The sequence below is a fragment of the Bombus huntii genome, chromosome 1 (assembly GCF_024542735.1).
Source record: "Bombus huntii isolate Logan2020A chromosome 1, iyBomHunt1.1, whole genome shotgun sequence".
In the NCBI taxonomy this organism is placed as follows: Eukaryota; Metazoa; Arthropoda; class Insecta; order Hymenoptera; family Apidae; genus Bombus; species Bombus huntii.
Window position 1 is genome coordinate 751,409 of NC_066238.1, and position 18,134 is coordinate 769,542.

At 38.2% G+C, this 18,134-nt stretch overlaps 1 protein-coding gene across 2 annotated transcripts in view; it reads right to left on the bottom strand.

Annotated features, from left to right (window-relative positions):
• Positions 1 to 18,134, bottom strand: part of LOC126865674 (protein couch potato) — a 199,057-nt gene that overhangs the window by 98,572 nt on the left and 82,351 nt on the right. For both annotated transcript variants that reach the window (XM_050618589.1, XM_050618503.1), the window contains exon 2: positions 16,449 to 16,526. In XM_050618589.1, the coding sequence (XP_050474546.1) occupies positions 16,449 to 16,526 (78 nt within the window). The remainder of the gene's footprint in view (positions 1 to 16,448; positions 16,527 to 18,134) is intronic.

Consider the following 18,134-nt stretch of genomic DNA (forward strand, 5'->3'; position numbering starts at 1 on the left):
TCGCGCTCCTCCGGTAAATACTCATTTTCTTGCTTTCTACTTCCATAAAATCATACACCGTGTCCATCTCTTTAAAGGCGAGAATAAGCGAGCGTGAGTGGAATTCACGAGCAGAGCGGCAGATCGAAAATCGTTCGACTTTCTACTCGCGAAGTGAAATTTAAGGCAACGGCCCTCGGTGGTGCGCGTTGGTCGTTGGCTTCCGGCTCGTGTTTCCGCTTCGACGAGGAGCCAAAGCCGTTTCACAGCCGCAAAATAGCAATGGCACGAAGTTCAATATGTACCTACTTTGAATCCGAATCAAATCCAACGCTCCAAGTTCGCTTCGTGCGGTTCGAATACCGCTATTATAACCAGACTGCGGATTTTCGATCATTTTTATACATTTATGGGAAGTTTAAAGCCACGAAAACGTACAAAACGAAGGTAATGTAGAAAAATATAAAAAATCGGAAGCAAAGTACTTGTTACCGGATCTAATAAACAAATTTTCTGACGTAAATTTTCACGTACCTTCTGTTTCTCTAGTTGCGTTAATAAAAATATAAAGTCGCATGAAAATCGAATATCTTGGCATCGAGCGATAAATTAAACAATGGCGAAATTTAAAATCGCAGAAAGATTCGAATAACGAGTTACCAAAAAATTGTATTAAATTTATATATGTCGGATATACGTAATATTTTGTATACGATTATTTTAACCTGATTACCGTTCAAACCATTTCGCGACTTTAAAACGTAGCTTATCATTTATTATTCAAAAAACTGCACTGTTTTAATATATTAAGAAGCAATTAATTACGAACAAATATATAAATCGGTAATCCATCGAACATCGCGCGTACTAATAAAAGTTGTTCTAAATTTAAAAAAAGGTGAATATAGGAAATGTTTTTAATTTTAGCAGTGAAATGCTGTTTCCTATTGTGCCACGGTGAACTCGTTGTTTGCACAATGGACGAGAAAAAAAAAAAAGAAAGAAAGTCTTTCACCGACGATGGTAACGAATCGCGGGCGGTAGATTTTTCGAGAAATCGGTTGAAGTGGTCGTTATTTCATCGACGAATCCGACTACGCGTTTCCAGCGAGTTTCGATCGCGAATTACTTACAAAATACACACAATACGCAAAAATATAAAGGATATTCAAAGCGAAGTACTTGTTACCAGATGTAATTTAATTTAACGGACGAAATAAGTCTTTACGTAGATTTTATTTCATTATGAGCTAATGGACATACGAAATTGCATAAAAAAGTAATGGTTCGGTCATCGTACACCGACAAGTGTTCGATTTTCGCAAGTTGTCTTCCAATTTTGGAAGGAGCACTTGAAAATTTCGTAAAATTTGTACAAATCTTACGTAAGTATAATATTTTGATGTTGGAATTAATGGATATTCTGACAGGTACTGATCGGAGTCGTGAGGGTCGGAAAGCACTGCGTATCCTATCTACGTGCCTTTACAAGATGGATTTAGTCGATTGTCAGCGTAGAATCGGATTCTGCACGAAGATTACGATAGGGAGTTTCGATGATAACCGAGAGAAATTTTAAGAGAATGGAAAATTTCTGGTAAAATGCTCGTGAAGCATTTCGAATTTTACTATTCCATGCACGAGAGTTGTGCAGACAGTAGAGAAAGGGCAGCGCATTTGGAATACCAGTTTGTCTAAAATGAATAAAAAATTACAGCAGAGGACGGGAACAAATAAAATATCATACATATACTTGGGCATCTATCTCTACAGGCACCACCCCTATTTGAACACTTACGGACATACGTTTCCGCCGCGAGTTCGCATAACCATCGTTTCGCTATGTCCTTCGAGTCGTCGTTTTTCGCGAGCTGTTACTCATCCAAGAGCTCTTTCGATCTTGCAAAAGAAAAGGAAAAAAGAAAGAAAGAAGAAAAAATTGGTAACCTGTATCGATGCGTCGATCGCTTTCGACGAAGACGCGTTTCTCGAGGTCCTTTGTAACGAGAGACGGTCAGAACACTTACGATCGCATACAGTTTCTCTACCCGTATTGAATTCCCGCACTCGTCGTCTTACGAACGATTCGACCATAACGTTATCGTAAATGCAAACTGGTGGATTTCTTTTCGGACGAACGTTTTCAGCATCCGAAAAGCGCAAAAGCGTAAAAGCGCGACGGACGGCACATCGTCACCGGTGAGAGTGTCGCGTAAACTTGAGGGTTGGGTGATAAAATAAAAATAGTTGAGTCGTAAACACAATTATTAATTTTGTTTTAATTACACTTTATTACAAATTCAGCGGTCAAACTGGAATACACGCTGAATTAACATAAATCGCAATTCACTCCAACCACGTTATGTAAAACTTAGTTACACCGATACGTTAAGTACGCGACTGTTACAAGGGTAGAGACAGGTTAAAATACGTTGACTATTCTAAGGATACGGAATAAGTGAGTTTTACCGACGATACCGTGTACCGAGGAAAGCTAGTCGATGAAAATTTTGGTTAAGGAAGCGAGGGCAATAGACACCGTCTCCGATTGGATAATAAGACGGTTGGTGGATCAGGAAGGGTTTCGGCCCCCTCGTGAGAAAGTTGCTAACGGAACGTACCAGACGCGAGGAAAAACTAACTTTCCGTGTTAACCCGTGGTAAACGATAAACGTAAAAGGAAACCTAAGACAAGAGATACTCGCTTGGTCCGAAGGACCTTAACTATGAAAATTCCAAGCCCCCGGTGTGGGGTACTTGGGACTATCGAGGATACGCGCCAAGGATGCGCATACATCTGGGCGCCATCCTGCCCGCGATGTGTGACCTGGTCTCTGATGCGAATTGACGTTACAAGATCTTCGATTCGCGTCGCTATTTTAAACGTTTGAATGGAAACTTCGGCGATACTACTTATTTAAATCGCGTATAATTCAAGTCGACGCACGAACGAACCTAGGTGATTGTAAGCTTCCACGAGCAAGCCGTATCGTTTCGTGTAGCTGCTACACGTAAAACCTTACTTTTTGGATGACTCGTAATTTTCGTATCTTCTGTCTGTTTCACGATTCGTGCGAACGAGACGGTTGAAAAGGAAAGAAAATATCCGAAGAGATACAAATGCGAAGAAGAAGCGAGGAGAACAGCAGAATCGAGCTGGAATCTATCTAAAAGCATTGTTCCGTCTTTTCGAAGTACCGAGAGTTCAAATCCAGCGAGCAAATGTTCGGAACATACTTGCGACGTATTTGAGCCCGTCGCTAACACGAACCTCTGTATATTTGTATCGACTATCGTACGAACATTAAGAGATTGTTGGGAGACTCCAGACCGAGCCAGAAACGCGAAAAGTCGATTCCACTGGCTGGGCACAATGCCCGCCGCGTAATAAAACATTCTGGCAATGGTATCCTCGACCTCGTAACGGGGTATCCGTCAAAAAATATACTCGTTCCTCGAGACACCGCTGGTCTTTCCTTATTTCTTCTTGAATCTCGACAGAATCCTTCCAGCCATATACTTCCACCGTTGTAGACCGTTGATGGCGTGGTCGTAGATTTCCGGACGTGTGTGTTTCGTTTCTACGCGAGACCGAAGCTGAGAGGAAAAGCGAAGCGTGTTGGCGTGTTTTCAGATTGGCGAAATTGTGACCAGCAGTGATCGTTTGGTATCGCAAAGAATTTTTTAAAGATATTCTCCTTCGTAAGGAATTAGTAACTTCGTAGTCTGGTTTGCTTCATAGGTGGAATATACGGTTAGTCGCGATAGAAGAGAATTTCTTCGTACGCGAGATAAAACTAGACGGAAAAACGAGCGCAGAATATTTTGTATTAAAACGTATTTTGTATTAAAACGATCGATAAAATTGGCAGTACTTCCTTGGTAACACAGGATAATTCGATAGTCTAGGTAGTCGTTGACTGAATCGTTCGTAGAGCGAACGATCTTTGTGCACGAAATTAAAAGTAGACAGCGTTGAATTTTTTCCATACGTTTGCTACGTTCGTATCGTTACGTATATTAAGATTCGAAAAATTTGTAGTTGGTAGCGTGTTATTTGGTAGAAGGAAACAACTTTTAAGACGTAGATGTTTAATTTGTAAGATGAACGATTCTCATGAATGATCTCAAACGCGAGAAATTACAATGCGTTTGGAATTGCAAATGTGCGAAAGAATTTTGAACGCGTTTATATATAGATTGTATATGTTACGTTGTATTAAATATACAATGAGATTTTGGTGGCCGCTTCGTACCGCGAAGAATTTTTAAAATCTCGGTCATTCTACGCGAATTAAAATTAGACAGAGATGAAAGTGTTGGCTACGATCGATAACGTTTTTAATCGATCTATCCGATGAATTTTCTAGTCCTTCGCGACAATAAATTTCCCGATACGAATGGTTTTCATAAATCAGTCTAAAATTGTCGAGAAATAAACGTTATTTATGTATCTGCCATGAAATTGAGCGTAATATTTTTCTATAAATTCCGTTTAAATCTGGCCGATTCCCGTTCGTATCGAAATTAATGAAATTGTAATTAATAGCGTTCGTTTAACGCGGAGCTCTATAGTCCAGTTCGTGTTTCGATTCGTATTTCGATTTTTAATCGAGGCTCTTATAAATCCAATTAAAAATTATAGTCGTAAACTGGGTGTTGCACCGGCTGCATAAATCTTTGTTGTCACAAAACTCATCCGCATTTACGAACCTTGTACCTCGATAAACGAAATAATGGTTACCGGTGTTTATTTGGTTTCGCCGTTTTATCGCAGAAATAAAACGAACACCCTCGAGACCTCTCGCGTTGTATCCATAAATTTCACGTTGCATTATCACTTTTATGATTAATTAGAATCGTACGGAAGGAATAAGAATGTTGTTATTGTACATCGGCATTGTTCGCTCAATTGCACGTGCAATGCGTTCGAACGAACGAAATTACGGTCGATGACGCGCACTTGGCTTTGGCATCGTTTCGCTATCCGGAATAAAATGGCTACTAAAAGAGATATCTTAATTTATCGTAGAACGGAATTATAGCGTTTAAAGCCTAAAACCGGCACGGTTTCCTGTCACGGTGTTTATGGCTGTTTAATATATCATCAACGACTGCTAATCTACGTTTATTTATACTTTAACCAGTTTAGCATAGTTTATTTAGTTTGATGCGCTGTCATTGATAGACTGATTTATAAGCGTTATAAACTTGCAATATAGAAGTGTACGAGGTGAGTAATAATAGATAGTAGATCGAACTGGTCGGACTACTCACTGTGTTACTTAACTGTAATACACGTGTACTTATATTTAACGCTTTTACCATCAGCAACAAAATCAAAAAGACTATTCTCGAGGATAGAACGTTCGGATTGCTACTGCGAGCCTTTAACGCTGGCTCGAACCTTTTCAGATACCCAACATACCGTGTGATGAATATATGATATACTGTTCAAACGTGCGATTTACATACTATACGAAGGATGAAATGCGATTGATGGAAGAAACGGGGTCAGCAAGGTTTCTACCGGTTACCGGTATTTGTTTCGCTTATTTCGTTATTATCGTTTCGTCGTTTTATTACGAAACGAGAGGAGGAAAACTTCGTTTTTGGGGGAAATCGGGTTTGAAACTTTGCAAAGCACGCGTGAATTCCCTTGATTCCCAGCTGAGCAGAAGATAATCGATAACAGATTATTCCGCATGTGAAAATAAGTGGGAAACGTAGAATCAAATCTTTTCGCCTGGAATCTCATTTTCGAGAAAATTGAATTTGAAAATTTACCTGGTACGCGTATACCGCCAATTCTTGACTCGACATATTCAAGTTTTGTTTTCTCCAAAAGAAACCCTCAAACGATAAATTTCTATTGTTCGTTTTCAAACTTATTTGCAGTCGCGTAACGTAGAATAAACTTTTGTCGATTGCCCATTCCCGTTCAATCGACAATTGCTCAAATTCACCAATTTCACATACCTTACAAATTTTCAAATTCGATTTCCTGAAAAACGAAGGTTCGTCTTATTCTGAGCGGTTAAACACCTCCGGCTTCGATCGCACCATGAATTACCAACTACCTGCATAAATAACCGTAAAATTATAATGGTACGCTGCAACTAACGCAACGTAAGAATATACAGACGTATTTTAATCCTAATGAAAGTTAACATCAAGTTTGTCAGAAGCATGCACAAGCTTTTAGAGAAGAAAGGAGCTTAAATTCATCGAAATATCGATCGATGTTTCTATTGTTAAAGATTAATTAATTTTGTAATCTCTTTCAAACGAAACAAGTACGTTTAAAGACAAAGAAAAAATAATGAATCTTAATTGAAATTCAGAAGCGCTGATAATGGAATAAAAACACGGACCAGTTATTCAAAACTTTTGAATGCCCGTACATTGATATTGGAATCAGTTCAACCACAAATAAGCGTCGAATTTTAATATCTTCTATTGATCCAGGTTTAATTGGCGATATTAAATTTTCCAACGGATATCCTCCTTGGACGTCGCGTACCGGTGACACGATTCCTTGAAAGCGAGTCACCTTTAACCTTTAACCGGCACACACTGTAGCCTCGTGATAATATTTGCACGGTAAATTTTGCACCCCTGTGGTAATGGCATCTCGTCGAGCGGTTGTAGGCGGATTTATTGTAATATATCGAAATTTTTAATAAACCACTTGTTATACTAATGTCAAAAATTCAAAACGGTTAGTATTATTTGTATCGTGACTTTATCGTTCTTCTATTTATCGTGAAAACTGCTAAGCAAAGTTACATCGTAAAAGGTTCGTTAAACTGCCGGATAAATTATTAAATAAAGACTGATAAAATTGCCAATATTCATATACGAATCTCTCTCAAAAAAAAAAAAAAAAAAAAAAAACAAACTGATCAACTTCTTCGCTTTCTATAAAATTCTTAACTAGAATAAACATAATGTACATAATCGACGTTCGACGTCTCAACAAAAGAAACGCTTATTTTCTTTAATTTATTTACAACGATAATCTCGATAAACGAAGGACTTAATTCGAATTTATTTATCACAACACGTCATATCATAAATCGTCATGTTTGTCACAAACACCGAATGTCTTTTTATTCCAACAGGGTGAACGATCGAACGAAAAATTTGTTTACCTCTGTGTGTACGATGACAAATTTTACAAAAGAAAATTCTATATGGCTCGATAAGATGACGAATAATAAACGTAAATAAATGCGTAATAGCTGCGAATGTATAAACACGAAATATCCGTATAAGTCGGAATTGGCCCATCCTCTGTCACTCGAACGTTAAAAAATAATGACGGTGAATGTAATTTTCCTCTGCATTTCGATCGATATATTCGATCGACGTGATTCTCGAGCGGCTCACAAATGTTACAGAACGTTAACATTCTATACCGAGGAACGTATTCAAACGATCACGCCATCTCGGAAAAACGCCGATCCATCGTTTCGTAACAGCCTTTAATTTGTATAAAAGCATCGGAAGATAGGGGGGGGGGAGAGGAGGAGGAGGAGGAGGAGAGAAGGAAACGGCGAAACATATTGCAGCCGAAGGATGCCCGTAACTTGTGCATCGTGGCGACCTCGATATCGTAAAATTTCTTTTCGGTAATACCACTTACACGAACTTTCCTTCGCGATCGATCTGCCCTATCAGTCAAGGAGAAACCACCGATCGATAAAGCAGCGGAGAATCTCGAACTCGAATCCCAATACCTAAGCGGTGGACGGCAGTCTGGTAAGCGGTAAAATCCAATTTTTTTAATCTTAGCATTAAAAAAAAAAAAAAAAGAAAAAGAATTTGTTCTTCCATGAACCGATAATCTCGTAAAGCTTCGAAGTTCACGTATATTTTTTCTCTCGTACGATATTGCGATCAAACATAGCGTCACGAGGACAAAGCCGTGAGATTTTAAGCTTTGCTTGATTATTACCTTGCCGTTACTATTATTATTATTTTATCATTGGAATCCGGGTTTTGTATTACATCGTTATATAGATAAGTCGGTATATTTCAGTTATATTTATACGGAAGCATTCTGCGATCCATGTACAAACGATGCAAAGTTTCTAGCAATTTAAACCTTAAGAAGGTGTAGAAAAAAAAGAACTGGTCATAGATGATACAGACGTTGGACTTCTTTCGCACGGTAGCTTACACAGTTGTTGACAAGAGCGTGTAAGTTCTAAGTGCAACTTTCTACAATTTTTAACTCTGTGCGGACTTTAACAAATAGATGCATCGGGTACTTTATCAACGTCGAGCGATTAATTAGGCAATGGCGAAATTTAATATCACGGAAAGATATTCGAGTAACGAGCATTGGTTCGAACTCTTTTGCGACTTGATATTTGATTAATCATTCGTTATGCAAAAAACCGCGTGTATCAGACGAGTAAGATTTATGAAATGGTAGCTTTGTTTCTCGCTGGTCTTTCGCGATTGCAAGGGGTCAACGCGTTTTGCGTACCTACATCTTACTACCGTTTACTTTATATCACGTTTTAACGACATCTACGTATGTATTACATTTGTCCCGCTTGCCTCGTGTTTACTTTTTACCACGATTCTTCGATAATTCTCTCGTCCATGGATATCCTTCTCCAGATTCATCGAGTATTCTCTTTAGATCTTCGTCAGCTTTCCCTACTTTGTTGCATCTCCTCGCTACATGTTCCGGTCTTTCAGATTCTGTTTCGCGAGATCCGCACCATCTGCTTCGTCCGGCTTCCCACTATTTGCTGCCTAATTCCTCGTTCCCGGATCTGAATCTTGCCACGATCTTTTCATCCTCGTATAAATAAAATCTATACTCTCGCTAACTACGATAACCGTTTCAGTATGTTTGAAATACGACCGATTCAATAACGCTATCGCGAAGAAATATAATAAATAAAAATAATCTCCGAAGCACCGAATGGGCTACGAATACGAAAGATGTTTCTAATTTTGGCCGCTAAACGTTGTCCCCTCGCTGTACCATCGTAGAACTCGTTAGTCGCACGACGAACCGAGGAAAATAAAGAAAGTCTGTCGCGGACGACGATAACGAATCGCGGGCGATAGATTTTTCGAGAAATCGGCTGAAGTGGCCGTTATTTCATCGATGAATCCGACTACGAGTTCCCGGTGAGCTTCGATCGTGAGTTACTTTCGTGTCGTTTGTTTCCTTCGAGCGAATCTCGACGGAAGAAGTTCGACGCGGATTCGACGACGCGACGATTTTCGTCGACGGTGCAAAATTTTTCTGGAGAAAAAGGGAATTCGCAGCGGAGTATTTTCTTCGCCGCGATCGATGCCTGGGAAAAATCGACGCGGAGTCGAATTGCAGTTTGCCTCGTGCTGCTCGAGTGCTTGCGAAACTCGTTTCCTGTCTTTTTGCTTTTTCTTTTTCTTTTTCCGTCCGCTTTGCGAACCAGAGGTTTTTATCGAAAGTTTCGAACGTTAGTCGACGGTGAAATGGATCGTGCGAAACGGGACGAAGCTCACGGGTTACAACGACGGACGAAAGAAAGTTTCAAATTGATACTTGCGTATACAGGGTGATCGGGACAAAACTTATAGGTAGTACGTGTTAACGAGGCCAAACGTAGGGGTTGGAATCCCAAAAAGCGGGATCCCTCAGTCCCGCAGTACTCCGCACCATTTCTTGGCGCCGCATTATGTTAAATTGGAATTGCGGGATCCCGTACGATGTTGCCGGCCTGTGCGTGTAACTAAAACTGTGCGAACGACGACGCGCGCGACGTCGACTGTTTATCTCGAAACGTGCGATAGTCCCAGGCAATTATTATTGTTATTATTATTAGTATTATTATTGGTTGTTGTTGTTAAAAATTATTGATGTGAAAATATGCTAATTTACGAGAGGCTGAAAGGTTTCGGTATTTAAAGATAATGAATTTCATCGAAGCGACAAAATGTTACACGTAAGAAACGTGTAACAGAATCTCTTCCGTTTTACGTTTGAAAATCTACGTGTATTTCGTTCGTAATTTTTAGATATAACATATCGTCGTCAACCTGACATCTCGCTTGGACAGAATAAATCTTTTAATCGTAATTTTAATCGGTTTCTAAAAGAAGAAGCTACTTTTAATCGAATTTACATCTAGATTTCGTTTCTGTTCGATTAATTTTGATTTTCGTCGTTAAGAACGATTATCCTAAATTAGGTAAAATTTGTTTCCTTATTAAATATATCTTCTCCGCGGGGTCTCGCGGGATTGAAAATAACGAGTCCCGCGGGATTGCAAGCCCTAGTCAAGTAGCTAAGAAGAGTTCGTACGAACTTATGTCCCAAAGTGCTTTATCGAAGAGTTATAAGCGTTTAAAGAATATTTCCGAGAAAGTCGATCTTAATAGAATTTTTATATAGAATCGCGGTACAGACACAAATGCATTTACCGATATTTCTACGAGAGCAGGAATTCGACGAACGAAAGCCTGCGTTCTATCGGAAAGAGGAAATTTCGAACGTTTATTATGACAAGACAATTAATCTTTATCTTACAATAAATCTTTGGCGGCTTTTTCGGGCAGCCTGTACGAGTATAAGTAAAATTTCTATTACAGATACATTTTTTCTGCGCTAAACGCTGCGCGAGTCTTTCGTTAACTAGAAATTCAGTTTCGCTAAATTACACCGCCTTTTTTCCGTTTTACTCTTTGAACTTTCACTTGCCACTGTATGTACAAGAACTTTTACGTGCTACGTATTATGAAAATCTATTATCTGTTATTTAATAGCGAAATAGGTTTATGCAGAAACTATTACAACACGATCAGGCGTAGAAATTATGTAAAGGAGCATTAAGGATATAACGTACCTACTTACTGGTACAAGAGAGTCTTTGTTTGGAGTTTCGAACGTTAGTTGCTAGTGAAATGTATCGTGCAAAATGTGACGAAGCGTGGCGATTATGTAAGAGAATGTTGCGCGAAGAGTTTTATTTATTAATTTATTATCGTACAAATTTCCTATTTGTTACTTGATAGTGAATCGATTACAACGAAATGTACTATTGTATTGTGATAGGACGTAGTTTAGAAAGATGAAAGGGTTTTACGTATTACATTATTTTTGCTAAGAAAAAATTCTGAGATCGGAATAGTTGGAAAAAGTTGGTAAAGGAAGTATATATTGACGTGTTACTACGAGTTTACGTACAATGCGATAGGATATCGTTCTAATAATGAATATAAACGAAGGTAAAAATTAGTAAAAATTAATCGATGTTAATGAAATTTATGTAGAAGGGAAGAAAATTAAAATTTCAAGTTGTTAGATTCGAGTAGTATTCTGATATATAATACAATGGGAGCGTTCTACTGTTCGCTCTCAATGAAGTTAACTGTAACGCTAAGTCTATTATTTATTAACAAAGCAAGTCCTCTGAGAGCGTAATGTGGTAAATTATGTAGATTTCGTTAAATCTCGTACCATTGTTAACGAAATGAATTATGTAAAACGTAGATCCAGAGAGCTGAAAGGTTTCTCGATTAATTTAAAAAAGAAACAATATCGATATTACGGACTGTCGTATATCGATCGTGTTTCCTGTATCGTACGTTATACGAGTCTATAAGTAGGTTATTCGATATAACGTAATATTACTTGAATTGCTCGTAGCCATTATTATTTAAATCGGACGCAATACGCAAGATAAACGTCGCTCATTTTTAATTTTCGCTATTGCCAATCTACGAGCAGATTAATTAATTCACGTTCAGTTAACACGCTCGCGATTTAATTAGTTAATTTAATCAAATGGCAAACGTCCGATCAGCGTTGCGATCAAATATTATACTTCTCCCTTTTGTCATTCTCGTTGTTCGTTTTTCGTTCCCTTATCACTGCCGCAGTTATATGATCGTATCGCTTCGATCAAGCAAATACCAAAGGAACTATAACTTTTATCTAACATATAATTTAGATAAATTACGATACCTTTAAAAACGCTTCCATCACATTCGAGGAAATTATTTCTCGAACCGCTCTAATCGATAATTACCTCCTTGTCCATCGTATTTCAAATCCCAGATTTGTAATGTATGCGCACGGCAAACGGTTTTTAACGCTTGATATCGATCGTTCTTATTAATTTAATATGACCGAACGTAATTGAAACGTCGTTATTGTATTTAAGTTCCATATACCGGCAGTGTTATATCTAATTTCCTAGAGAATCGAATATTCCTAATTAAGTATTATTACACTTTATCTCTACGCTTTATCTGAAATTCCTCTTTTATGCCTATGATACGAAATATTAAACATTAATTCAACGCTAATAGACGTAATTAACGTATCATCGTCGTTATATCTAAATTTAACGTACAATATCATCCCTAATTTTCTATAGCATCGAATATTCCAACAAATTAAATAACACTACGTATTATCACGAACTCCTCTTTAACGTATATCCTATAAAATATTATATATTAACCCGTGATTAATCGACGTAATCGAAGTATTATCGTGAAACGAACATTTCATTTTCATACGCGTATACTGTTATCTTTAGTCTCTATCGAAACATCAATTATTCGCAATCAACACTATTACGACGGTACCATATTAAAACATCAAATATTAGTCGAATATTGGTCGGAACAAGCCACGTGTCATACGCGATATTTAATTTCTATCCGCAATCCTGGAAAATATCGCAAACATCGGTCGGGATAAACCAAATATATCATCGTCATTGTCATCGTATTTCACTTGTACTCGTACTATCGATCCCTCGATGTTTCCGTTATTAATCAAATATTAATAAATTGCAGCTAAATTAGGCTGGATTAATTCGATCGATAGAGAGAAAGCCAACGATAACGGTCAAAATAGGACAATGAAAACGTGGATGGCTGCTGTCGGCTGTCAGAGCGTGCAGGCAGAATTCTGTGACAGTGGAGGAGGATAACGGCGTGTCAGCCACAGACAAGAATATCCCAATGGCCGTGACAATTTTAACGATAAAAAAAAGAGAGAATCGGCGATAGAATCGCTCTCCCCCTCTGTTCCAAGATTTTACTCGCAAATCCATCGTGCCCTTTCGATCCGCGGTGTTGACTTTCAACGTTTCGAAAAAGATATTACGCCAGACGTAATTTCCTCTTCACGAGATACTGAAAATGTTATTATCGCACTGTGAATTTTTATGTATTTATTATATTTAATTTAGAGATGTAAAATTACATCGAACGCGCATGAACTATAAAAATACGAGAAATATCTAAAGTACTTGTTATAATCTCCGTCCGAGTTCTACGCATAAAAACAGAAATTCGCATGAAAATTTGCCGCCGGGTTATCGCATTTCGAAATATTTGCTAACACAGAGTCGATTTATTTGAGATTTTCTTTGAGATTGAGGCGGGTAAAAAAATTCATTTTGTTCGTTTTAACGATAATGTATTTCTCCTACTATATTTTATATCGCTCGGTATTAAGTTTTGGTAGTAAGATATTTCTTCTCAGGCTTTGGTAGGAGTGACCTTTTTCTTTTAAATACTTTGCATAATTACAAGAATCGAAAGGTCTCGTAGACAAAGAACGAACTGAATATGGAATTTCAAGGTAATTTAAAATTCAAATGGATTTTGAATTTGTCGCGGATTGTCCTGTCGATAGGATAATTAAAATCATCGATGAATTTCTTTTCGACGAGTCTGATTCGACACGAAGAGCGAATACGAAAGATGTTTAGAACAACAAATTGTCGAATGTAAGAAACTATAATTTACATCAGAAATCAATGTTCTAAAATTAAGTAAAATAACGTACGAAATAATTGACGTCCGATTAAAAAAGGATCTTTGAACCGTCAAATTCATCTCGTCCATAAAAACAATTAACTTTCGCGTATAAAGTTATACGAAATATGTTCGGCTCTTGTACAAGTAGCTCTCATTTAAGGGATAGTTCTGCAAGTGCCATTGAATCGATATTATCCAATACTACTCGTTTGAGGCAAATTAATCTTTCATACTGAACAAAACTAAATTACTTTGATAGCGATATAGAGGAAATCCCAGCGATAATTTTTAACGCAACTGCAAGATACGATTCGATTAAAAGATCGTTTACATTTTCAAATTGTCTCTTAAATTTAATGCACGATAGCACAATTCGTTTTATAATCTCTCTCTATAATCACTCTCTCTCAAATGAGTTAAAGTTGGTTTATATGAACGATGATGCTATTTCGCCCAAGTATCGTCCAATACTCTTCAACCAAACTAACGCGTAACAGAATTTTCGCGCAGAGCTTACGCTTCTTTACGCTGCCGATTACATTTATACGTACTTGATTTTAAATTAGCTCTATTGCGTATATATCCTAACTAATTAGAAATACGAGATTTTTTTTCGAGCAAGATATGATCATTTACTTTACTTACTTTAAACAAGCGGAGCTATTGCTTCCTTTAACAGGTCAACGATAAATTAATCAAAAGGTAGATACATAACCGAGAAAGTAAAACGACAGCTATTAGTTAGAATAATTAGATAATTATTTAAAAATTGAGAAATAAGTAAATAAAGAGATAAAATAAGAAGTATTCCGTATTCCTTTTTAAAATTCAAAGTGTCAAGTAATTTGTACGAAAGTTCAATAATCTAAAGATTAATAAATTACGACAGATGAATGAATCAACGAGATGAATGAATCGATCTTACGATTTTGCGGTACACGTACGACTATCGTTATTTATTTATCAGTGAAATGACAAATTGGAAAGAACACGTACAAAAAACAGTAGACTACGAGGAAAGAAAGGCAGAGAAAGCGTACTTACATGTAAGTACGCGAATCTATTAGTCGGCGTTTACTTAAGTCGACCCAAAGTCGATTAACCGACACCTGCGACAAATTTCGATCGAGTTTAAGCTTAGGCAAGTCGAATCACCTGCCTCTCCCTAGAGAAGTAAGTTGCAGAGTGTTACGACGAAGGAGATGATGAAATCACGTAATCGAATGCCGAATAACCCGTTTATCTGAAAACTCACGATTGGAAGAGGGAAAGTTAGGTGAAATGTACTCCGTTCTTCGACCCTTATCGCGTCTCTTTAACGATTCGTACGGATTCTCCGGCGCGATATCTACTCCGATTTCTGGGTAAAAACCGTGGTCAACGTCGTTACTTCTCCAGCTATATATCTCGAACTTTGAAAAATCCTCGAATAGACATTTTTTCTCTTTGTATCGTTAGCGCAAAATTCGCGCGAGAATAACTTTTACGGTTTCGTAATTTTCTAAATTCGATTTTGTAATTTTGTAATTTTGTAATTTTCTAGATCTTACGATCTCGTAATTTTCTGATTTTCTAAATTTTACGACCTTGTGATTTTCTAATTCTCCAGATTTTATGATTTCGTAATTTTCTAAATTTTACGATTTTATCGCATACACGTTTGAGATTATCATCGATCGGTGAAAGTCGAAACGAATTGAACAACGAACGATGGAACGCAATCGTCGATCAGGGTGATTTTGGAACTTTAGAACGTAACACGCTTCTCGTGCTTCGACACTTGGATTTAAGCAAAGTAGATTACTCGTCGTGTTTCAAGCGATTCCATCGATATCTTTTCTCGTCATACAGTGCGTAATACCTATTCGCGTTAATTCCGATAAACGATATAAAAGATTTATAAACTCGACGGAACAACTCGACAGGAACACTCCGCTCTTTTTTCTCAGAGCAAAATTTTCTCAGATTACGACTAAAGGTAAATCGTTTCTTTAACTTGAGTCGCACAACGATAAACGCGTGTTCGAACCATATAGTATAGGTAGTATACCGAAGAATTATTATAGCAACGTTGAATCGCTTTTATATTTTAAAGTCCACGTTTGAGTGGAACAGAACCTTCGTTAGAACGAAAGACCATAGTATATAACAAAAAAAGAAAGAAGAAAGAGAAAAAAGAAGGAAAAGAAAAACGATACTGAAAATAGACGCGTTTGGTGAAAAATCAATATCAGTTTCGCAAGCGTTAGGTTAATTTTAGTACGAGGTGATACCTCGATCGCACAGCGGCCAGTTAATTTAACTCGTAAAATAATCAAAAAACTCACCCCGTATGCTCCGAAGAGCGTTAGTAAAAGACTAGTACTTCGTATACTTTCACCGATTAGGTTAATTTGTAAAATAATCAAGACTCGTCCGATACGCCCCGAGGAGCATCGGTAAAAAAGTAGGATTACTTTGAAAAACGTTAGATTAGCTCGAACGTCGGGTCATGGCCCAATTACGGGTCGCAAGTCGAGTTAACTCGCAAAATAATCGAGACTCGCGTCGTATGCTGCGAGGAGCATTGGTAAAAAAGTAATGCTAGTTTGAAAAACGTTAGATCAGCCTTAACGTTAGGTCGTACCCCAGTCGTACGGTGGCCGGTGAGGTTAACTTGCAAAATAATCAAGACTCACCTCGTATGCTCTGAAGAGCAGATATAGCTCCCTCGGCTTGGCGTCCATCGGCAAGCCGCTCACGAACAAGGTGCGCACCTGTAACGGAAGAAAGAAAGAAAACGATAATCGAGTTAATTAACCTGATCGTGGAAAGGCCGGAGAGAACGAAGAGACGGAAGAACAAGGGAGCAGAGTGTACGAGAACGGAAGAAGAAGTCGAGTTGGGACGAAGAATGGACGAGGATAACCTGGAATTAGTCTACTCTCTCTCTCTCGTTTGACTGCTGCCCTCGCGACAGCTAATCGTCGAATTAATAGGAGACGGTAATACCACCTTTTCTTCGTCTCCTGTTCCCTTGCCAATTTAACGACCGATTTCGCCTCGGTTCTCTCGCTACATCCGAGCGAATTCGGTTTTCGTCGATGATTCTTACGAAGGATGTTGGAAGATCGGTTCCTGGATTTTGGCAACAAGCAGGATCGTCGATCAGTAGGTTATCCGCGTTGTCGATAAAAAGTTTGTCAGCGGAATTTTGTCGACGAAATATTTGACAGGTTTTGTACGATTTTGGAACGTTTTAAAAAGTTCTAAGTTACCTAGAAATCGAGAGAATCGGATCCATAAACGAATACGCAACCGGAAGGATATTATCTTAACTTAAGAAAATTCGATCGCGCGTATTTCCACGATCCTACGGTAAACGATAGGATTTGGTCGAATTGAAAGATACTTTAATCCGTTTTAGCGTTAGCCTTATTCTTACTCGGACCAGCTCTACGTAGGTATACGCAATTGCAAATTAACGATATGCACAGCGCTAAAACACGATAGTGCTGTAATAGATAAACGAGATAAAATTTTAAAGATACGAATTGCTGCTGTCACTTTTACGTTGCGCGATATTTAATTCCGCGCATTTTCACGAAATTGCAGCAATATGCGCCAACCAAAGTGTTCGAACTACGTTACATATTCTATTTTTTAAAGCTCAATACCGTAAATTCAGTTACGCGTTACGTTGTTCGTTTTAACGTAGAATTCAATTATCGCGAATGGAACATCAGCTTAAAAAATACGTTGGCCGGTAAATGTGTTAATAAAAGTTTCGATTCGGAAGCAAATGAACGTCGGTATCGGGTGTAACGTGGACGAAAAATAACACGAAATAGACATTCCTCGAGATACTTGACTATATTAATTACGACAGCCTTATTACGCGGATCGTAATCGGTTATGGATTACGGGTTAAATTAAGCTCGCTTGATTAGCACGTGCGATGCGTACACGATGAAGCTTTAAGTGAGCATGTTAAAGTGATAGATGGTGCGCTCGCACTTGCAGAGTTATTTTCGACTAAGTGACGGACATTTTCGTACTACCGCGTGCTTTTGTTCCTTTCCATCCGTATTTCGTTAGCAGATACGTTGCGCGACGTTAAGGAGATACGAAGAGTACGACAAAGAGAAAAGTAAGTATACGATGCGTTTGAAGAGTCGTTGAAGCTAAACTATCGCGAATCACGAGCACGGAAGGGAATTTTAATACGCAACGAAGAAAGGACGGCTCGATTTCTTCAATTAAAGTCACACCGAAGAAAAGAAACGTCGTGCAACTAAAGAATGCATCTGACGAGAGTCGTCTCAAACCATCGGCAATAAGAGTTTCTCAAACAGGAATACAAAGGAGGTAGGAAGCGGGACAGA